This window comes from Pseudonaja textilis, chromosome 1 (assembly GCF_049901715.1).
Source record: "Pseudonaja textilis isolate UNSWEBS1 chromosome 1, rPseTex1.2, whole genome shotgun sequence".
Taxonomy (NCBI): domain Eukaryota; kingdom Metazoa; phylum Chordata; class Lepidosauria; order Squamata; family Elapidae; genus Pseudonaja; species Pseudonaja textilis.
In genome coordinates this window covers 155765257-155789705 of record NC_141990.1, presented here as the reverse complement: position 1 = coordinate 155789705, position 24449 = coordinate 155765257, and the positions used below count along the sequence as shown (strand labels likewise).

General features: G+C 38.8%; 1 protein-coding gene across 1 annotated transcript in view; it reads left to right on the top strand.

Moving 5' to 3' along the window:
- PKHD1 (PKHD1 ciliary IPT domain containing fibrocystin/polyductin) overlaps positions 1–24449 on the top strand; it is a 256453-nt gene that overhangs the window by 26229 nt on the left and 205775 nt on the right. Inside the window, exons 15-26 of the mRNA XM_087922428.1 lie at positions 690–874; positions 1494–1632; positions 5090–5244; positions 5899–6083; positions 9833–9955; positions 11705–11810; positions 14094–14372; positions 15118–15248; positions 18489–18624; positions 19500–19695; positions 20760–20827; positions 21961–23586. Of these exons, the coding sequence (XP_087778554.1) occupies positions 690–874; positions 1494–1632; positions 5090–5244; positions 5899–6083; positions 9833–9955; positions 11705–11810; positions 14094–14372; positions 15118–15248; positions 18489–18624; positions 19500–19695; positions 20760–20827; positions 21961–23586 (3329 nt within the window). The remainder of the gene's footprint in view (positions 1–689; positions 875–1493; positions 1633–5089; positions 5245–5898; positions 6084–9832; positions 9956–11704; positions 11811–14093; positions 14373–15117; positions 15249–18488; positions 18625–19499; positions 19696–20759; positions 20828–21960; positions 23587–24449) is intronic.

The window sequence follows — 24449 nt, the reverse complement described above, 5'->3', positions numbered from 1 at the left end:
GTTACATTTCATCTATATCTAGAAAACTACTCTTATGTTTAAGAACAGAGACCTAACCATAAGCTTCTGGTTTCATTCCAATGAGTATATGATTTTGATTTGGCAGAGTCATGGTGTAGGACAGAGGATTTCAAACTTTTTCAGGTCATGGAACCTGTTAAAAAGAAAAGAAAAGAAAAGCAATTCCAGAATTCTGATCAAGAGGCAGAGCTCTGATGAGAGACCATTAGTTTGCCTTTGAGTGAACTTGTGCCTGTTTGCTTGTTTGGCCTTAGTTTCTCACAGACCTCATCAAATGCTCATGGAAATGTATGGTGTCACAGAACACAACTTGAAAGCTGGTTTAGGAAATTCACAGGAATATTGCTAAGAAACTTGATTGGGAATTATCAAAGTCAAGGGTACTCCTTTTAAGATGTTGCCCATAGTAAAATCTGAACATGGAATTAAATATGCAGGACTGTTAACCAAAATGTCTACTTGCTTTTTCTGAATATCATGTAAAGTGTGATACTGATATTTCTAAACATCTGCGATATTTGGGGGGGTGCATATAGATAATGCATATTTATTTCTGCTTTCCTGGCAGTTATAAAAATAGTCCTGTCATTCAAAGTTGTAAATTTCCTTTTAAGTAGACATCTAATATAAATTCAGGTGGTGAATGCAAACATATATTTCTCTTTCAGCTGGAAATTCATATGCGCTGACCTTTGGAGAGACTGTCTGTATAGTTCTGAATTCCTTAATGATCTTCCCAAAAATTCTTCAGTATTTTTGCACCAGGTGGATGTAGAGGCTCCTGCTGCTGCCACAGAGACACATGCCTGGTTTTTCATTGATGAGATCATTGTTTCAGATCAAGATGTATTTGGTAATCACACATTTTGCTTTTTTCCCCCTTTTCTTTTGATAGATATAAGAGTAAAATATGAATGGATTTGGAGGGGCAAGAGCAATATTTTTTAATCAAGAAATAAATGTTTGATAGAATTACAGTTATTGATAATTATTGGACATTTGGGAAACATTTCAGTTGTAGACTCTGGATCCAAATAGTGGGAAGGACAATCTGGAAAGAGGGAAAGAACTGGAACAAGCAAAGCTGGTACATAAACCTTATACAGACATCATCATTGTCCCAATCTGAGACACCAATTATCTAGGAAATGTAGGATTTAAACTCAGGGCTACACAGACATATATAAAAAAATTCTTAGATTCTGCAGGATCTGTTCTTTGTTGTTTCTAGGGATAGTTTATATTGGCACGAAAGCCTTCTTATTTATCTGAGCATTTCCCTTAGCTTAGTGAAACTTTTGAAGAGCAAGTTGAAATTCCTACAGAGACATTTGTTTTAGTGGTAGAGAGAAGTTTTGATATAGATCACAATGCAATTACTTTTATTTTATACTATATGCATATTGAGTTTGGCTAAGTGGTAAGTCTTGTCTTTTATAGCAGTATTATCCCAACACTGTTTTTTTTTCCAGTTTTTCAGAAGGATCCATGGTCAACTCGTCCACATGGGAACCTCATAGAATCTGTCTTGGTTGCTGGCATCCCACCTATATTTAATGTATCTTTTTTTGTAGCAAATTATCACAAGAACCTCCCTCTTCTCTCACTCAGGTAGGAATAAATGTTCATACATATTTATGCTTTGATTTCCTTCCTTTCTTCCTTCCCTCCCTCTCTCCTTCCTCCAATGAATCAGAGAAAGCCAGATAGGACTTTAAAATAGCTGAGATGTGTAAAGTAGGCCAAACGTATGGTAAAGTATCTTTATCTCAGGGACTTTCAGAGCAAGTCGAGAAACCCAGTTAGGACTTTCCCTAAATTCAGTTTCCATGCTCATCTTCAGAAAGATGTTCCAGTGTTATTTTTGTCACTCCTTCTGTTGATCTTCATCCTGCTACAGGAAAAATGATTGGATCCTTATTTTCTGTCTCCAGGACAAGTTAAAGAAAGGGATTAGTAAAGTCCCCTGGATTTCTTTCTCCTACTATATTAGTTGGTGGAAAGACATTAACCAATTTACTCTTGTTCATTTGGCTGGGATTGGGAAGAGGAGGCAAGTTTTGATAGATGGCTAAATTGGCACCTCAGTATAAAGTGTATTGGAATAACAGGGAAAACCCTAACACTGGAACAGCTAAGGATGACTTAAGACTGCCTTGGGGATAATTTGGGATCAGGTTAAGGCAATATCGTAAAAAGAGCAGAAAATGGAGCTTGCTGGGGCATGTTTGTGCTGTGATTAGATGCATGTAAAGAATGGCACTTAAGTGAATTGCATGCCTATGAAAGGCTTTAAATAGCATCCCATATGGATTAAAAAAAAATCTGGATGGTCCCCAGATTGGAGCCAAGAGATAGTTGAAACTTTTCCAGATTGATGCAGCCCAGGCAGGAAAGCTCTGATAGAAATAAGGATACAGCAAAGATTTTTCATAAGCTATTGGATGGATGCAATTCAATTGGGTAGTGAGTAGGGGAGGGATAATTTGGTATACAAGATTAAGAAGAAATGTTGAATCTTGCATGAGTATGTGGGAGAGAGAAAAAGAGAAAATCTTGAAACTTATTTTTTTTTAAAGTCAGCTCTAGCAGAAATCTTGCATGCAATTTAAATTTAAATACTAGACTAAATCTTAGAAAGATCTTTGAAATAAACATTTACTTATATAGTAACCAAGACCAGTGTTAGCCTAACTTTACACTACTTATTAATAAAATGTATGGACTGAATTTTTAAAGGGACACTTTATATTTGAAAAACACTGAGATTTATATGTTAATTTTATTTGACACTTTGGATTAGTTTTGAAAATAAATGAAGGTTTAGAAAAGATAAACAAAGCTAGTAACCTCCACAAGAGTTTCACAGAATCACAGGATGATAGTCAGACTGTATGTGGCTGACATATTGTGTCTTTGTTTACACTTTATATTGGCACATAAACTAATTAAGAATGCTTGGTGAAGTTTTCCTAATGTGCTTAGTTTATAAGTATATCCAGGATACTAGAAATCTACTTACTATAACTATGGCAAATCTGTAATTGAACACAGCCAATAAATTAGGTTTTTGTTTTCCTAGAAGTCTTCCCAGAACTGTAACTATCGACATTATATCTTAAATCAGCACTCTTCAACTGTCTCCCAAAATTTAAACTTTGAAGCATATTTCTGTAAAAGCTCTGAATTTCGATGTCTTATGTCTTTTCCTACTGCCATCTAGTGGTTGCTGAGATTTTCACAGCCATGGATCCCATGGATGAATTGAAATGTTTAATTATTATTTTTTGTAAATGTGAGGAATTAAGAATAATTTGCTTATTGACTTTTACACTTTTGTTGGCTTTTGTATATAACCACTGCTATTTTTCTCTGATAGAAGGAAAACAAATCTTTTCTAATTTATTTTCCTTCTTATGATGCATTACTAATTGCATAGGGACTGTATTAATGAAACTTTATGTTAGCTTTGTAATCTTTTTTTTGCAATGAGATTTGAAAATATGTTTGCATAATAGGTATGGAAAACAATTTGAATTGTCTGTAATAAAAGCCTACAAAATCAAGTTTGAGTTATGTGTAATTAAACCTATTATTTATATAAGAATCTATTTGTTTTTTTCTCAGTTTTCCTTATTTTATTCAAAGTGCTTAATAAAAGACTTCTGGTTGTTTTGTAACTTTGCCATTCCAGACATTTGCCTCTACACATTGAGGATTAGTGGCACCATGTCTTCAAATGTCACTTGCCTAGGAAACATGACAAAAAAAAAGCAACAATAGAATTACTTTGTGTCTTGTTTGTAGATTTCCTACTGATTTCTGGTTGAAAATGAACACCTATAAACAAATATTCTAGAGCAGTGGTCGCCAACTGGTGGGCCACGAGAAAATTTTGGTGGTCAGCATAAAAATGTCACCCCCCCCAGAGCACCCCTCAAAGCAATTAATCCAAGCTGTGCGGGAACACAAGGGTGCGCTGTTCACATGGCCCGCGGGAACCCTCCCTGCCCACTCACTCCTTACCTGGCAAACTTGCCTGTTAAGTCTCTATTTTTCCTTTTTTTTCCTGAGCTGTTCTGCTGTGCCAGGAGATTTAGATTAGCTAGAAAGCAGGAAACAGTTGGATTTCTTGCTTTCTAGCTAATCTTTAGATCTTTGACTCTGCTTAAAAACAGAGCCGGACCTTCCTTAGGACTGAAACTTCTATTATTCAGTGCAGAGCCGATGGCAGAATCATAGACCTCTAACTGAATCTATGATTCTGTGAGCAATGCTATCTGCCTGCCTGTTTTGCCTGATTTTGGGTAAAAGCTGTTCTTTTTAAATAAAAAAATCAATATTTACATACATGGTATGTTGTGAGTTAATTTTGTGAGTTTGCTTGTAAGCAAATTTTATGTGACAGACACAGATAGCCAATGGCAGAAAGATAGATCTCTGAATCTGTGATTTTGTGAGCAACTTAATCTACCTGCCTGCTTTGCCTGATTTTGGGTAAAAGTTGCTCTTTTTTAATAAAAAATTCAATATTTACATAAATATTTATAATATTTACATACAAGCCATGCCCAGCCAGTCACATGACCAAGCCACACCCACAAATTAAGCCCTGCCCAAGAACCGGTTGTTAAGAAATTTGAATCCCACCCCTGCCTGTGTGTGTGTGTTTTTGTGTGTGTGTGTGTGTGTGTGTGTGTGAGAGAGAGAGAGAGAGAGAGAGAGAGAGGTTAGATCAGATCTTTCTCTCCCATCAACGTCAGCAAGCCACCGTCAGTCAAAATTCATATTAGTGGTCCCTGGAATTTAAAATTCCAGGTCCAAAAGGTTGGTGACCCCTGTTCTAGAGCAGGGGTCTCCACCTTTGGCAACTTTAAGACTTGTGAACTTCAACTCCCACAATTCCTCAGCCAGGAAAAGGTTTGCTGGCTAAGGAATTCTGGGAGTTGAAGTCTACAAGTCTTAAAGTTGCCAAGGTTGGAGACCCCTGTTAGAGTTGCATTTGAAGTAGCCCCATTCTGAGACAGGAATGGTATAGCAAAACTTGCTTTTTTTTTTTTTCATGTAGCGGAGGTTTACCTGTGAAGGGACCAGAAGGGACTGATCAATTGTGGATGTCTATGAATGAGATAGGAATAAATTTGACTGTCCAAAGGATGCAAAGTGCAAGTCTACCTCTTGGAGGAACTTTTCAAATCCATCTGCCTCGCAAAGTGATTCCAGGTAAGCTTGAGAATTAGCCAAGATAGACCATTCATCCTGAAAATTAGGGCACAGACAAATAATGGATAAAATCTATCTATGGCTGCTTTTCTATAATCATATGTATTATTTAAATGCATCAGTATACTTCTTTAATTAAACAAAATAATAATAAAGTAATAAAAGGCAAAATAATGATAAGACAAGAAAAAGCAAAAATAACACAAGTGTCAGATCTGATGCCATGCAAATAGTAATTAAAAATATGATGTGAATTAATAATCATAGTGGACAAATTATAGAATAAAAAGGAAAAAATGCCTGGGAATTTAAATTAGATAAAAGTTGAGAAGTCTATTTCAAGAACTGCGCCGCACCTACCCTGAGCTCCCCAACCCACCACATATGCGCAACAGAGACCTGAAAATCAGCTGGCTGATGGGAGGTGTATGTGCATGTGCGGTGGAGCTGAGCTGGAGTGACAGCTTGCATGCCCACAGAGAGGCTATAGGTTTGCCATCATGGACATATATCATTTCTTTGTATAAATAACTCTAATACTGTATGTCACTCATATCATTTGCATCATATTAGGATTATTGTTCAGGCTAGAGATTAAAAACAGATTTTAATCTGAAACTTTACTTATTTTATTACTTTTCCATTTTCTTCCAGGTATCCCAGTGTCCATCTCTGCCAATCAACTCCACAGCGTTCTGCAAAATTGCAGTGATAATTTTACAGCTCAGTACATAAATGCTACTGACTTTTTTGTATCTAAGATTTCACACAACTCTTATCAAAGTATATGGACACTGAGCTGGACTTCAATGATTGGTGATTTGCCCAATTTCATCAGGGTAAGACCGGTTGTTTAACCTATTTTATTCAGAATGTTTTATGTTAACATTTGTTAATTCACAATTTCTTTTCATAGATGCATTCTAGCTCCAAGTCTTTCTTGCTTCCCTGGTTGGTTTATTTGTCATTGTTATTAAACCTTTCAATCTTGCTGTTTGCAACATCTGGAATTCCCTGATAAACTTCAACATACCTAGAGTTTTGATCCCACAGCCAAAGCCTATTGAGTCATTCAGTTATTTGATGCAGCTCCTTCCCAGCCTATTTCACTTGGACCTCTCTGCTTCACAGAAACATCATTGTGGCAGGCACATGTGGAAATGAATTAACTGCATCCAACAGACTTCCAGTTTTTAGGAAAAAAACATGATGATATTGAAACATGGGTGTTCTGTCTTGTCTTCTCTTTCCTCCAAAAGGTGAGGGAGTACACACACACACACAAACAAAGGCAGGCAAGTTGGCTCAGACTTTGCAGAGCTAATTCTTTGGAACTGATAATATTCTTGGCATTCCACCATGTCCTGCCTGCCAAGTCCGAGCTGGCAGCAATTATAAAATAAAGTTTTACTCACAGAGATAAATGGTTCTTTTACTTCATAAAAATCACAATCATTCACGAAGAAAATCTGAAGTAAGGTTAAACTTTGTCCCATACAAAGTTTAAGGAAAAAACACACTCACTTTTATCCTGTGGGGTGTGGCTCAATGACTTAGCTCACTCTCTGACCCTCCCATGCCTCGTACATTGCTGCTCACGTTTCTCCCTATGACGCTGCTTGGGGTCGAGCCAATACTCCTCCTCTTCACTCCCTGTCAGGGGCTGCTCTGACATGCCTTCCTCCTGATTCTTCTCAGGCTGTTCCTCTTGGTTGTCTGATGGAACCTGAGGCATTACCAGGAAGGAAGGTCCTGGGGAGGAAGGCATTGCCAGGGAGGAAGGTCCTGGGGAGGAAGGCATTCCCAGTTCCTCCCCCTCATCTTCCAGGTCCTCTTCCTCTGACAGCATAGGCTCGGGAATTGGGGCCACAACACATGGGTATACTGTATCTTTACTAAATTTAATGTGTCCTCTAATTTTTTTTGGAAGATCATTTCTCCATCTGTTGTTATTTGATATTTATTCATTAGATATATATCCAACTTTTTTTTTCAGGAGTTCATGGTAACTCTTTCATCTTATCTTCACATCAATCCATCTCTAACATAGATTGGGATATGACAGAGTCAGAGGTATTCACAGATGAGCTGGTATCAAAACATTCAGTCTAATGGAAGCAGTGAAACAGTGTCATGATAGAACTTCTGCTTCTCTTGTACCCGCACTGTGACATCACATCAATGTTCAAAAGGAGGATAGCATATTGTGTGCTGGTACAACACTGTCATTTAAAAAAAAGCCAGAGCTAAGAATATAGATGAACTGACTACACATCATCCAATGAGCTTCTATGGCTAAGAGTGGAATTGAACCTTATTCCCAAACCTAGTCTTACTCTTAAACCTTAACCATTATACTATATTATTGCCCATGTTGCATGTAGATAATGTATCTTCCCAGCAATTAAAATATAAAGTACAAATCAGTTATATAATGCCATCAGGTTTTCTGGCTTGTAATTAATATATAGTTTGGATAATGCATACATCCACATTCCTTCCTTCCTTCCTTCCTTCCTTCCTTCCTTCCTTCCTTCCTTCCTTCCTTCCTTCCTTCCTTCCTTCCTTCCTTCCTTCCTTCCTTCCTTCCTTCCTGTAAAGAACAGCAATCAGGATTTTTTTAGCAACAAGTAATAAGTGTTAGGCATAACCAACCAGATCCATATGTGGAAGAATTCAATTAGCTATTTTATTGCTCAAGTCTATATATAGGAATCTTTTCAGATTGGCGATTTTCCACCTGAGTAAGACTAGATAAGATTCAACGGGACATTTGGTATGTGTTGTGTTGCACTTTGCCTTCCTGTGCCCACATAAGAATTCCAGACTTATTCCTTATTTGACTCCTCCTCCTGGCTTGGCTGTTCTCTCTTCTACAGAAAGTAGCTTTTCATGAATGTATCCACAAATCTCCAAGAATTGTTTTTGCCATGGGGAAATTCACATTGTAAGATATATTAATTTTTAATGAATTTTTCTTCAGTCTTGCAGCATTTAACCATAAGGAAGACTACCAAGTAGGTGGGGGGAAAAGCCTATGGACATATAGTTATGCTATTTTCATCTGTAATGGAATCTGTTTGGGAATGTGTTGCAGATAATTATTTTCCATATATAGTTCAATGTACTATAATGGACGAGATAAAATAATTGCTTGCATTATCATGAATACTAGTAACATTGGAATGATGAATAGTGGTGCCTCTCAATCCCAACATAGTGGTTCCCAAACCTGGGAATTCTGGTAATTTCAGTACCAGTGTAAATGGAGGGCACTTAGTTGGAGTAGATTGATAAGGCATAAGATGTTAAATACAATACTATATATACAGTAAATTCTACAATATTGTCTCAGCACCTTGTCTCAGAAGGGTAAAGTAGGGTAAAGTCTGGGTAGTACTTGGATAGGAGACTTCCATGGCATTCTAGGTCTATAAACTAGGCTGGGATATCAAAATGGCAAAGCATAGTTATACTACTGCATGTTTGTGTCTATGAAGTCACTAAAAACTGAGCTTGATACAAGGTCACCTTTCGCTTTTGTCTGGTACAGTATTGTAAATTAAGTTCTGAAGATAGTAGCAGTTGTAAAGTTATTACTACATCCGAAGAATACAAAAAATTTTTTTTAAGGAGAACACAACAATGTAGCTAGATTTGGAGACAGTTGTGTGTAGTAGGTACACTACTACAGTACTACTACTACTACCCTCTTTCTCCAACAATACAGCCTCCCCCAATAGGAAGTCCCAGCATGTTTTATAGGCATGAAATGAAATTAAGCCCCGCCCCCAAATTAAGGCCTATATTAAAACATGTGAAATGGGGGGGAATGGGGGGGGGCTTGCTGTTAGGAAGTACTTTTGTTGCACACCAGGATATGGTGCTGCCTGCATTGACCGTGATACAAAGTGCCCCACCAATGCCAAGTTCAACATCCAAGCCCTCACTGCCCGCCTGCCTGAAGATGCAAGTGGGGGAGGGAATTAAGTCACCCCTGAAAAGACGGCCTAGCCATTTTTTCGGGGCTCAAAAAAAAATAAGACCCAGCCTTATTATATGAGAAACACGGTACTAAAGTAGGTAGGCATGGAAAATCAAAGTAAAGACTAACTTTAGTTCACTTTGACATGTGGCATCTTCATGAATATGACTATACTATCTTGGCAACAATTAGGGACATGGTTTGTCCTGTAATAGGAGAGGAAATTTAAAAAGAAAAATTATCTACTACACGCTACTCTTCTTTCCCAGTATTTTTATTATGTACTTTCCTAGTATTTTGACCTTTTGGGGGGAGGAGTGATTGGATTTATTATGAAAAAATAAAAAAAAATCCCTCACAGATGCAATATCCAATGAAAAGGTAAGGAATTAACATTTAGGTGCCATGTGCTTATACTACTAAATTAATTATTAGTAATTTAGTCTGCAACAGCAAATAGAATCAGACATCAGGCGATTCCTGCATGGAAAGAAATTATAAACATTAAAACATTAAAAATAAACATTCTAAGAAATTATAAATACTATTGTGTTCCTGGAATAAGAAAATGTGAAGGAATTTTATTTAATTCTTTTTTCCAAGGTCTCTGATGAAAACCTCACTGGTTTTAACCCCGCAATAATAAGCTATGTAGTATTTGATGGTGGAGTTTTCATTGATCCCATATTTGGAGATATGCTTGCTACCCCCAATAACTTTACACAGGTATGAAATTGAGATGTCTTCTTGAAAGCAATTTATATGCACATGTATGTAGGAAGGGTTTAAAAAAAAGTTTCTTACCTGTTTCATTATAAGAATATTGGATGAAGGGAAAGGCTCTTCATTTCACTCCAGCCACTTCAATGGAATGAAGAAAAAGAGGCAGCAAATGATAGATTCCCATATTCAGGCAATTGTACATTCCCACAAATCCCAAATGCCTGAGGAAGATGATGATGTTTATATCTTTATCTTTCTGTTCCTCCTGAAATAATCTATTTGAACACAAACAGGAACAAAATAGATCCTAAGCAATTAGAGTATATCTATTTAAATAAAAGTTTGATTATTATGCTACTCTCCAGTAGTTATTTGCCTATAGAACACTCTCTCAACTGGGTGATCTCCAGATGATGTAGAGCAGAGGTGGTATTCAACATGTTCTGACCAGTTCTGGAGAACCAGTAGCGGAAATTGTGAGTAGTTTGGAAAACTGGCAAATACCACCTCTGACTGGAGATTTTACAGTATCCTTCCCCTTGCCACGCCCACCAAGCCACGCCCACAGAACCGGTAGTAAAAAAAATTGAATCCCATCACTGATGTAGAGGTCAAATGCCAGAAATCTGAGCAATTGCCATCTGCTGGAAAGAGCTCCAATGAGGCAAAAGATTGATTTAGAGTCATAGACGAGACCTGTTTACTGGCATAACTGAATGGATTGAACATTTTCATTTTCTTTTTATTGTCACTGAGATAATTTGTGATCTATCTATTTTAAAATAGTATAATGCTGTGGTTAATTTACCTCAATATTTGAATGTTATGTTTTCTCCATCTGGATTCTTTTCTTTTGGAGCCAACTGAATTATAAAGTTCAGTAATTTTGAGAGAAAGTCAACAAAATCTCGCCTAAACTTGGAGAAACTAGTTAGGTCAAGAAAGGGCTATGCATGTTCTTAAACTGGTGGTGGAAATTAACAGAAATCATTTGCTCCTCTATTTGAAAGGAAATTACCTGATTATTTACATGGAAACATGGTGGTGTTGGTTGGTGATGAAATCTTAAAAGAATATTGGTGTATCTACTAAGAAGATAGTCAAAATTAGTTTGTTTTCATGCCAGTTCAAGTTAGATTTTTCTAACCATCTCTATCAAACTCTCTAGAGAGGTAAGATAAAGTTTGAAAGTCCACACACACACACACACACACACACACACACATGCACAAAGGAAAAAAAGATGCAAAGAAAACGGGCATGAAAGATTTGATCCCAATCTAGGTCAGTTTGTAAATAATAAAGCTTGTAAGAGAAACAGCTACAATCCTAGAACCAGTTTAATGCAAGCCCTGATTTGAAATGTTTACAAGATAAAACAAGCTGGTGAGGGCTGCTACGTTGAAAGAAGGCCAATGGACTTGTGACATATTTGGAAGTCTCAGAAGGCCCTTGAAAACATTTGACTGCCACATTAATTTCAGATAGGCCACCTCCTAGTCTTTCCTACATCATTTTGGAATTCTGTATTAGATTTTGCTCATGGTTGTGTTCTGTGTTGAATACTTCTTTTCTTTATTAAAATATTAATTTTTTAGTTCACAGTCAAAACTGTTTACTTATATTACAAACTTTAAAATCAAGGAATATTGTCATTGTTTGAGTTTTAATTATTTTTAATATTCTGAATTGTTCAGTGGGTCTCAGTTGTTTTATTCATTATTTCATTAATACTATTTTCTGTCAATCCAGGTTGTAGTTACAGTGAATGACATTCCAGCAAATTGTTCTGGCTCATGCACTTTTCAGTATCTCAGGGAAATGACTCCTTTAGTCAGTAATATTGACTATTCAACAGGTAATGCTGCTTCAAATGGGTATACTATTATCATCATGAAGGTTTATAGGAATTTTTCTGGTTTCAGGGGGAAAGTGAAGAAGTAGCACAAAAGATCTCTAACTTTTTCATGGAACTAATGACTGAATGATAAAGGCTGAACCTTGCTGGTCTTTAGGAAATTAATGTATCCAGTCACTGGCCAAGCATGACTGAAGATGACCTCAATGAATGGGAACCAAAAGTTTTTTCTTAGGGCTCAACAAATTCTACCAACTCCCGGGGGTCCTAAAGGTGTTTTTTCAAGAGGCAACTGGACTTTCTGTTTTTTCTTTGAAGACGTTTCGCTTCTCATCCAAGAAGCTTCTTCAGCTCTGATTGGATGGTGAGGAATGGAAGGATTTATAACCCTTGCAGACAGCTGGTCATTTGCATCCTTTTGGTGGGTCATTAAGGTCACCTGGAGGTTTATCCGTGTCATCAGGGTCATCTGAATAGTGCAGATGGGTGTGGAGCCTTCTTTAAACTGTTGAAAGGACTGGAGAAAGGATTGGAGATAGATGATGTCATATCTCTCCCCCTCTGTTGAGACAGGGCTATTTTGACATAGATGGCTTCTTTAATCCCTCTTTCAAACCAGCGGCCCTCTCTGTCCAAAATATGGACTTTGTTGTCTTCAAAAGAATGACCTGTGTCTTTTAAATGCAGATGGACTGCTGAATCTAGTCCTGATATGTTTGTTCTCCTACGTTGCCTCTTAAAAAAGCACCTTTGGAACAACCATGACCTGGATGACTGAGAATCTCCATAGACAACTTTAGAAGATATTTTTGGATCTTGTCTGTCCATCATGATTGCTTAGTGAAGACAGAAATATTGCAAATGATGGCTCAGTGAAGACAGAAATATAAAACATATAATATAATATGCAACAATGTAAAACAATGTAAAATATAAAACAATAACACAAGCATTCAGAAGAATGCTTCAGGGGTTAACACAAATCTTTACATTAGCAAAGTTTGACAAGAACTCAATTAAGACCCTCTTAAAAATGAAGGTCTTTATCAAACTGAAGGAGCTGGAACCAAGGAAGTGAAAAGGTTACAGGGACTTGGGCCATCAAATGATCCTGCCACTATTCCGGTTGCACAGACATCAATAGGTGTTAAGACACAAAGGAAGAGTCAAGAGGGCAGTTAAACTATGCTGGCCTGATTCTAGGCGTTTGCAAAGAATACCTTAATCTGTTACAAATAAAACAATAGAATCTTGTCACATCTTAAAACATTTATTACTATGATAAGTTTTTGTAGATTGCAGTCCATTTAATGAGCTATGAAACCTAATGGCTATTATGCCAAAGATGCCAAAAACTGGATCTGAGTTAGGTCATTAATAACCTTGCCAGATAAACTTCCCTTGCATGTGCATGTAACAATAAATACAGTCACTGTTTTGGATTAAGGAAATGACCTGCAAAGCGACCTTTCTCTCAAGATGCTTTTTTGGGGAATAAGGTTATGACCAACCAAGGAAGATATTAAAACACTAAAACTAATAGAAAATATACAAGAAGATCAACTCAGAATCTCTGCAAGTCCAGTGGCTATGATTTGATTATAACATTTAAAACAGTTCACTGCCTTGACATACTATAGACTGTTTGCCATTGGGTGCTTTTAATATTTTGCAGCAATTCCTGAGGGAGAAATTTCCTCCTGAGAGAGAAATAAAAACACTCATCCCAATGAAAAGCCTTGTCCACACGGGACAGGTGTTGTAGAAATATTAGCCTATGGCTAATATTGCCTCTTTCAGGGGCTGTAACTTTATACCACCCATAGTTCAGGTGCCCATGATTTTTTCGCAAACCATTTACTTGGAAATGAAAACACCAGAGTTATGGGACAACTAGCAAAATTTTGTATGGCAGCTTCTTAAGTGTAGGATGATATTATTTATCAAGGAGCCCTGGTAGCATAGTGGTTAAAGTACAGGTATTGCAGGCTAACTTTGCGCACAGCCAGGAGTTCAGTTCTGACCGGCTCAGGGTTGACTCAGCCTTATATCTTTCCAAGGCTAGTAAAATGAGGACCCAGATTTCTGGGGGCCTATATTGTAAACCACCCAGAAAGTACTGCAAATCACTATGGGACTGTATATAAATTTAAGTGCTATTGCTATCTTACTGTATTGTATTTTATGTTGATTTTAATGTAATGTAATATTTATATATGTTATATTGGTTTAACTCGAAGTAATATGTAATAAATTAATATGTTATTTTCTTTGAATTTTCAGATGATACTGAACACATGATAGTTCACATTATAGGATCTGGCCTCACTGCAGACCATCAATCGTTGCTCATAGATATAAACAACCTAACTTGCAAAATCCTACGCTCAAACCACACTAATATCCTTTGTCAGATGAATGTATTACCAGCTGGATTGTATAAGGTGACATTATTGGTAAGACCCTTTGGATTTGCAGTCAATGCCAGTGGGGAAAGTAGTATCTTCCTGAAGATTACACCTATATTGTCTTATGTTGAACCTTCAACAGCTTCGGAGATAGGTACGTCTGAATCATAATTACTTTTGATAAATAACCCCCCCACCCACACATATATGCCATTCAAAGGCATTGTGTGTGGATCTCTATGCCACAGTGAGTTGAAAGATGAACAAATGCATTGAAATGCTAGGACTCCTTTTGTTTGTTATTCTATCTAGGAAATCACAGTTGTGGTTCTGGGCCATATATAAGACCGTGGAAGAAAAACAAGATAAATCTCTTGTTTTTGTAATGTATTTATTTTCAGGAAACATGGGTGTCAAACTCAATTTCATTGAGGGCTGCATCAGGGTTGTGTTTGACCTTGGGGGCCGGGGTGGGAGTGGCCAGGGTGGTGTGGCCAACGCAATGTCAATCATGTTGGGGGCACTTGTGGTGGCCCAAGTGCTCTGCATTAAAAATGGGTTCCCAATCTCTGTTTTCATCTGTGACAGTCTCTTGCAACCCTCTGCCAGTGAAAACAGAGCTCAGAAAGGTCACATGCAGCCCTCCTGAGCTCTGTTTTTGCTGACAGGGGCACAGCAGGCCGGTCCTCTGTTGTTTTCAGGGTGGCCCCATGGGCCAGGTCTAAGCAATCCATGGGCCAGGTCTAAGCAATCCATGGGCCAGATCCAGGCCACGGGCCTTGAGTTTGACACACTGCCTCAGAACATGCTCCTTTTATAGGCATGGATTGTGTGTGTGTGTGTGTGTGTGTGTGTATACTTTTAATTATTTCATTCATTCCTGCCTTGTACATTTCTAGGAGGACTTACAGTGATTCTATCAGGTTCAGGCTTAGATGGGATAAACACAGTACTCTTTGGTTCTCAACCTTGTCCCATCAATTTCAATGCCAGCAACGCAGTGAAAATGGAATGTAGGCTTCCTCCTTCGGTAAATAACACCTTCAATTATATTGCAAGGCTGTAACAATTCAGACTCATTTGTGGTGATTTAATGACTATAGAATCATGTGTGTCTGTGTCTGTGTGTGAGTGAGTGAGTGTGATGTCTGTGTTTTATTTATTCTTTTGGAATTGTTACTTTTCCTTATGAGAATATAAAATTAGTTGCATATAGGTTTACTTGAATTGTTTATCTTTCTATGTGTTCCTATTCATTGTTGCACATGCTGCTATAATTAGAGATAATAGGAAAGGCTATAATGGCACAGCTAATACATGCCTCATTATAAATAAAATTGGCTGATATAACTCATTGATCAGTAACTTGAAAGAATTTAGGATATGTTTAATTAAGCGTAATTGGAACAGGCAAGGCTGCATAGAGTTCCCTTCATATGATATTGTATATTATTCCACAAGGGCACAGTACTAGAATACAGACAGTGCTAGTGTCAGGATACAAACATCGTAAGAATTGAATGTGTGAAGTTGTCAATTTCAGCATGTTGTCACATATTTCCTTCAGTATTTCATTCAGTACTATTTTAATTAGTCCATGGCTGTAATGAAATTTCAACTCTTATTTAGAAGCTCCAAATTCTCTCCTATGCAGTTAAGGACAAGCATGCAAACTAATTGACCTTCGACTGAGGACTTTATACTGCCCCAAAACCTATTCTGAACCTCTATAAAGTCATGCTATTTTCCCTGTTCAACAGTGTTGAGCTGATTTATTTCTAATTTAGCTGTCATTTATTTATTCAATCAATTTATATAGTTCTCCATCTCAACAATGACTCTGGGTGGCAGAACAGAATAAAAAAACACATAGATAGATATAGATATATAGATATAGATATAGATATAGATATGTATGGTATTCAGCTTTGTTCGGGTATTTTCCCACATCATTATAGTTGTGCTTTTAAAGTTGTAGCAACGTTTCAGCAGAATCTCATCTGCCATCATCAGGCTTCTGTATTGTGTTCGTCAACTTTAAAAGCACAACTATGCATTTGGAGCTTGGCTCAACCACAGAAGCAGGTCTTTAGGCCTTATGAAAGGCACTGTAGTGCAGCGAGACCCAGAATATAAGTCTTTTCTATCCCAGTGCCCACCATTATGAGAGATCAGATTGACACAGTGTCAAGTGGGGTAAGAAAAGGCTTATATTCTGGGTCTTGCTGCACTGCATTTCTTAGCCAATAGCATAATTTGCCCATCTTGCCGGACCAGAATAGTTGAGTAGAAACAACTGGGAAGAGATGGCCCTATCAGCAATGAGGCTGCAAGGCATGTGGGGCTTTAAAGGTACCAATTAGAGTAGTGGCATTGTATGCACCAAATAATCAACTACCCTTGCTGCTGAATTCTACACCAGTTGAAGTTTCCAAATGTTCTTCAAGGAAAGTTCCATGTTGAATGCATTGCAGGAGTCCAGAAGGGCATGAGTGACTGTGAACAGTGTCCCCACTGGGTGTCTTGCTCGATTTGAGCAAAGCCTGTTATATCCCATCCAGGCCTACACAGCCTCTAAGTATTGGGGCAGGATGTCTACAACATCACTCAGATGGCCCGAGATGGAGATATAAAACCAAGTATCATCAGCATACTCACTCCACTGTCAGAAGTCCTTTCCCAACAGCTTTATGTAGATGGTAAAAAAAGATGGTCTCTTCCCACCAATACTGTCTGGAACCAGTCCCAGAAGAAGGAGGACAATCTTTTCATTTGCACTGCTGAGCATTTCCCTTATCTTGTCCCCTAACTCCTAGGACAAGACAATTTCTCTGCACTCTCCATAACCCACTCAGTAGCTGAGCTGTAATACATAGGTCTACAGCAGAAACTGTAGTCCTAGGAGTTGGGGGACAAGATAAGGGAAGTGTTCAACAGTGCAAATGAAAAAGCAGGTATCCCCCTTCCCCATTAGGAGTGGGATAAACCACAGGGCAAATGTATATAGCATGAAACAGGATATGGATGGGAGGAGCAATGGACACTCCTAGGGCATAAACCCTTTGAGCCCCAAAGAAACTCTCTAATGATGAAAGAGCTCAGGCACCAAGCCTTCCCTAGAATGCAGCAATTGAGAGATGGGAAAAAGAGAATGGATGACTCCAGTGGTGGTATTCTACCAGTTAGGCCCAGTTCTCCCAAACCGGTAGCTCCGAGGATCATCTGTGAGCGAACCGGTTCACTTTAACGATCAGCTGCTGGGCTCACCTGCCTGCCTCAGCTCTATTCTGACCTTTATTTCCTGGTTTTCAAGCTCAACTGCTCCGCGCAGCACAGCGGATTGCCGTGCGTCAGCTGTTTAACAGACAAAGAGATTGCAGGATTGCAGAAGGGCAGTAGCAAACTCTCTGAGCATGTGCGCAATGCTTGTGAAACATACGCTCACCGAACCGGTTGTTACACCGATTAAATCACACCCCTGGATGATTCCCTGAATTACTTCTCCCCCATCACTGCAGCAGGCTTAAGCCTTGTGAAAACAGAACAGAGGAAGCCATCAGGGCTCCGTTCTTTCCACGTAGTCCTGCACTCATTCTCTTGCTTTCCAAATAATGAAGAGTAGAAGAGGAAGATGGCAGGGGAGATCTATTGCTGCTGAGACAAAAAGATTAGTTGGGGAAGCAGCGGAGAACAAGGTGGTACAGCAGCACTAGTGGTTTCTCACCCCCTCTATGCTGCTTATCTGTCCCAGCTCCTATTCCTTGAAGGCATAGAGCAAGGAATAGGGAGTCCAGCATCCCCTCTGCTAGTGTCCTCCAAGCTACCACTTGGGCTGCCTTTGGCACAGAGGTGTCAACCATGGCAACTTTAAAACCTGTGAACTTTATCTCTAGGAATTCCCTAGCCAGCTAAGCTTAAAGTCTTAAAGGTTGCTAAGGTTGGGCACTCCTGCTTTAGGGTTTGCATGAACCTACTCTTTCCTATTGGGCAGCTGGCTGGCTATTCTTGTTTATTATGACTTGAAAGAAGCAGAGCTAAGGTCGACCACGCACTGTTTTTTGAGAGTAGAATGTTGGCAGTGTCAGAGTGCCTTGGATAGCCGTTCTAAGAAGCAGAAATAGGTGGGGATTGATTTCAAAATATTAGAATAAGATCTGCAAGATTTTTTTTTTTTATTGTGGGCTTTCCCCACATAAACTTGGTGCTCAGTGGACAACAGACATGGACAACAGACATGTGATCAATATTTTGTCATTCTTTTTTCTCCTAGAGAGGAGGAGAGGATACTGTTCATCTAACCCTAATTAATGAACATGAATTGACTGTCTTTGCCAATGCTTTTACATATAACTCCTCTCTTAATCCATGCATTGTGTCAATGAACAGAAACAAAAGTGGCATAACAGGTAAACAGGGGGAAATAAGAGGGGTTTTTTTTGTTCTTTCCTTCTATTCTTATTTGATTTTTCCAATATTTATACCTTTCAGTGTATCGTTTGAAAGTGTTTTGCATATTTAGGCAATAAAGTAGTTAAAATTTAGTGGTTTAGAATAAAAAAAATCACGACTGTTCTTTCACTAGCCATCTTATTGGGTAGGTAGGATAATTCTGATACAAAAAGTGCTACCCTCAGGATTCTCTCGTTAATATCTTAAAGACACCCTTTTCAGGGTTTTCCTTTCAACTAGACCCAGATAAAACATTTGTGCTTGCTTAGTACATTCCCAGCTGTTAGTCATGCTTCCAATTGGCTGATTTGCTTAGGCACATCACTGAAGGAAAAAAGGTTGAGAGATGCTATCTAATATCCAATTATACCTGTCAAGGCTGCCAGTGCAAACAGGAGAGATGACTGTCAACATAAAGAAAATTCCATATTAACTTTGAATACTTTCTGAGTGCAGCATATAACCTGCATATTGGTCGAATGAAAGAATTGAGACATAATAGCCACTGAGATTTGTTGCAGGAGCACGATGCATTTGATTGCCAGGTGTTGAGGCTAAATTGTCAGACAGTCTTTGCCTCAATGTCCTGCTTATCACCTTCCCCTTATCTTACAAAACTGCAGTTTTGGAGATAAAAAGCAGAACCAAATGGGTTTCTCTGAAGACGGTTTTATATCAGGCAAAGTTTTAAAACACGAACATATTGTCAACCTTTCAATGTGGAAATAAAACAGAATATGGATATCTGGGTTTGCAGAAGAGTGGGTTGTTATGAGAGCAGTTGGTTAGTAGCTATAACAAAAAAGTATTGTCTTTTTTTTCTTCATTGCAGGAGGTCAGCTTCTTGTGATAGGTATTTCTCCATTTTCCAATTATACCCCACTTGATGTGAAGGTCAAAATTGGGGACACTGCAGTTCAAATTCAAACACTAACCGATCATGGAATCAGTATATTACTGCCTCCTCTTGCAGAAGGATTGCACAGACTTTCAATATTCCTCTATCATCTCCCACTCAACACAAGTGGGTAAGAGGCACTGATTTTTCATGGTTAAAATTTCCAACGTAATAGAATTTTAAGAGAAATAATGAGACAAATGAGAATGGAACCTGACGCCTATCTGCCAACAGGTGTCAACAAGCTGGATCTGTGATTATTTTGGGCAACACTAAAAGCTCTATAAATTAATTTTCTCTTGATTAGGTTATTATGAAATGCCCAATATTGTATTTACAGTTTTCATTTATCTGCCCTTCTGAAAACTGCACACAGTAAGACATTATTCTCTTTTCTTTAAAAAAAGAATGCAGAAAGAAATGTATCATTTGAAAACATTGCACCTAAGATCTTCCGGTAAGCTAGCATGAGAAGCTGGAAGGAAAACAGGTTTGTTTCAGTCAGCTGAGGATCACATGGAATTGAGCAGAGGGGTAGACAGGACTTTTGGTGAATATTCACAAACATGAATTCAGTACATACAGCCAGGGGTGGGCTTCAAAAATTTTAGCAAAGGGTTCTCTGCCCGGTTGCTGGGTGGGCGTGGCCATGGTGAGCATGGCCTAGTCAGCCTCCTGCACCATGGTGGGGTAGTGGTGTTTTTGCCCTCCCCAGGCTCCAGAGGCCTTCCTCGAGCCTCCAGGAGGATGAAAACGGCCTCCCCGGGCTCTGAAGGCTCTCTGGAAGCCAGAAATGGGCCCATTTCTGGCCTTCCCAAACTTCCAGGAGGTCCATTTTTCACTCTCCCTAAGCTTCTGCATGTGTCCTGCACTTACCTGTATCCAAAACAGACCGTGTGGGGACTCCTGGGAGGGGAGGGGTGGGTGGGGCCACCCAGGAGTGGGATTTGGGGATTCTTCGAACTGCACAGAACCTTAGCTAGGGACTCTCCTGAACCCCTGCGACCCCCAGCAGCCCACCCCTGCATACAACATCATGTCCAAACCCAGAATTGAATATCTTGCAAATCACATCTGCCATTTCCGTTGAGGCAAGTGATATTTGAATTAATCAAGACTGGATTAAAACTTTTTGCAGATGGTGGGAAAAAAACCCATGTTCAGTTAACAGTAAGAGACTTATTTATTTTCCAGATTGGAGCCATTAATCCAGTATGTTACAGAGATCTTCAGAATAGAACCATGTTGTGGCTCCTTCCTAGGTAAATAATGTCATTGTTTTGGATCTGTTTAAGAAGAAAAAACTTGGAATGACTGAGAATGATTGGAAAATGTGAATACATGCTGAGCAGCTCACATGTAATGGATGAAGCCTGCAGTCTATTCTATGATAGAGCTCAGATGGCCCAATACTTACATTTGTATCTTGTCTGTTTTTTCCAAACCCTCCAGCTACCTAAGGGATGAATATAATATATCACCTTTACATTGAAAAATCTTAAACTAAAACCATTTAGTTTCTATTTTGTAATTAAAATTTCCTATCCTCAACACTCATTTTCCAATTCTTTTTCTTTTCTCACGTTACCATTAGTGAATTCATGGGGGCTAATTATTTTAGCAAAATTTATAAGCATGGAGAGTGGAGTTAAATCTTATTTCAGAAAACAAAATAGTTTTTCTGGCTTTCCCTAACCTTCCATCTCTCTTACAGGATTCTCTAAGAGCTGTGGTAGTGCAATCAGTGCTGACTGCTGGCTGCCAGTAGTTTGGCAGTTTGATTCTGAGTGGCTCAAGGTTGACTCAGCCTTCCATCCTTCCAAGGTGGGTAAAATAAGGACCCAGATTGCTGAGGACAATATGCTGACTCTTTAAACCACTTAGAGAGAGCTGTAAAGCACTGTGAAGTGATATATAAATCTAAGTGCTATTGCTATTTACAGTGTCAGCATATTGTCCCCAACAATCTGGGTCCTCATTTGACCAACATTGAAAGGATGGAAGGCTGAGTCAACCTTGAGTGACTCAGGATCAAACTCCTGGCAGTGGGCAGAGTCAGCCTGCAATATTGTATTCTAACCATTGCGCCACCATGGCGCTTTATATTAAGGTTTTGTTTATAACACATTTATATCAGCGCTGTAGTAAATTGATGGAATAATAAGCCACAAAGATAGAATTTAAAATACTGAAACACCAATAAAACATATAGAGAGAATTTAAAATACTGGAAAAAACAAAACCCTGAAACAATTAACATCCCAAGCTTCTTTCTAACTGGGTTGCCTCATTGGACATCTTATTCTATACTAAAAATACAATAATACATAGCTGTTCAGATTATATTAATTTTGAAAAAAGTTAACATTCACTAACATTTTTATCTCTTTCCTAGGTGGAACATTGCTCACCATTTCTGGAATAGGTTTTAGCAACAGCCCAGCCTTGGTCTCGGTCCTGATTAATTTTCAACCCTGTACTATAACCAGCCTAACTGAAGATCAAATTTTATGTCGGACCCCACCACCCACTCAGTCATCTAATACCATTCTCAAAAACCTTCTGGCAGATATAGAGGTGTACATAGGCAACCGGTCATCGGTAGACCCATGTCAAACGAAAATCTTTAAGAATTACACTTTTCTTTACAGCATGTCTTTGACTCCAAATATCATAAACATTGAAACAGAATTATTGAACAATAGTCTGCACCTAGGTGTAGAAGGGGTCAATGTAACAAATTCAGTAGCTATCCTGGAACATGTGGAATGTCCCCTTGAAGTACAGAAGATCAACCACTCTATAACTTGGTCTCAGTGCTCCTTACCTGTAAGCGCTCTAGAACCAGGGCACTATATGATGAGAATTCTCCAGAAGCAAATGGGCTTTGCCAATGTACCAGCTGAGATGCAGCATTTTACAATATACCCACAGATAAAGACTATCTTTCCATCTCGTGGCTCAGTGTGTGGTGGGCAGTTGCTCACAATATCTGGCCATTCTCTCAAATCTTGGACAAATTCTGCTTGGGTAAATCTAACAGGCAACTTGACTTGTGATGTCCAAAGCTCGAGCGAACACAGCATAATCTGCGCACTTTTTTCAAGTGATCCCCTTTTGGATGATCAGCAATTTCCTGATGTACACCAAGCTCTTAATATCACAGTGAATGTCAATGGAATGTATAGCCGTTGCCTAGGAGACTGCTTGTTCCACCTTTTTGCAAACAAGACTGTTGTTATTGATGCTGTCACTGTGAAGTTTGCTGGGATCTTAATTTCCTTGTTAATTAGAATTCAAAATTTAGTTTGGCCAGTGGATGAAATCCTTATAGAGGTGGATGGACATCTTCCTTGCAACATAACTTCTTTGAACAAAACCAGTATTGAATGTCAGACGCACAGCCTTGATGCAAAAGAACACAGCGTTTCAGTATTGAGCAGAAGATGGGGTTCAGCCTGCCTGAGACAGAAAGACTCCAATATCTTCAGAATTACTCCTCAAGTGCTCCTTCTTTATCCCCAGAATTTCAGTATCAATGGCGGAGGCCTCCTCACCTTAGAAGGTGCAGCACTTCAAGGCAGGAGCAGCACTTCAGTTCTCATAGGAAATCAGAAGTGTCTCCTTACCAAAGTCACATATTGGGCCCTTAAATGCCTTGTGCCTTCAGGCCAAGGGACTGTGATCGTGCTGCTCAACATAGACAATATGTCATATTCTGCTGGGGAAATAAGCTACAGTGAAGAATTCACCCCAGTTTTCCTCTCCCTTCTGCCTTCTACCGGCCAGTTTCTCACAATAATTATTTCAAAAGTTAGGCAAATGGAAGACATATATGTTTTTATTGGAGGGTCTTCCTGCACCAATGTTACTAGCAAAGGTACCAGTTTGCAATGTGTTCTTCCTCAGCTTCCTACTGGAGAATATAATGTGACAGGTGGCATTGTGCAGAGAGGTTGGGCTTCCTCCAGCTTGGTATTCACTTCCGTCCTGACAGTTATCACAGTGAAAAACAGCCATGGTAAGTATGTGGATGCTTCTGGGGACCGGAAGTCTGTAATCTCATTGAATTAATGCAAGAAACAGACCTGAGAGCTATAGCAGCAAACTTAGAATTTCAGGATTATATTTGGTTGTTGTCTTTGTGAAATAACTTGCTGTTTCTTCTAGATTAGAATTTTTCCTCAAAGTGATAAACTTATGGTTTACCTTGCAAGTCATAGATCATGTTTATGTTTTCTCATGACAATCTGTTTTCCTGCAACAAAAACGTAACAAACTTTTTTTTCCGTTCGATGTTCAGAAAACACTTGTGATACCACACTTCTTACAACAGAAATGCTTCACCATCTGAGCTTCAAAATCCCATTACTAGCTTTGAAGCAAAGTCCAAGTATCGCAGCTGACTTTCACCACTTTGTGTGGACTTTCCTTAGTCATTCTACACCTGGAGACATACTTAATGAAAGTAGATGGTCAGCAAGACCATTGTTAACTATCAAATGAAGGGTATTACAACGTGTTAATACATCACATTAAAAGAGATACACCATAGAAAGCAGTGGTGGTATTCTACTGATTTGGCCCAGTTTGGGTGAACTGGTAGAATACCACCAGTTTGGGTGAATTGGTAGTAAAAAAAATGCTACCGGTTCAGCCAAACTGATATTTCTAACGATCAGCAGTGCTGCGCGATTTAGATTAGCTAGAAAGCAGGAAACTGTCAGATTTCTTGCTTTCTAGCTAATCTAAATCACATGGCACAGCTGATTCCCCCCTCGCTGTTGTACTTACCTTCAAAATGCTTCTTTTTTCTGTGCCCAGGGAGGCTTCCCTGAGGCCCAGTAGGCAAAAAATGGGATGCAGGAGGGAGGTGCTGCAGGA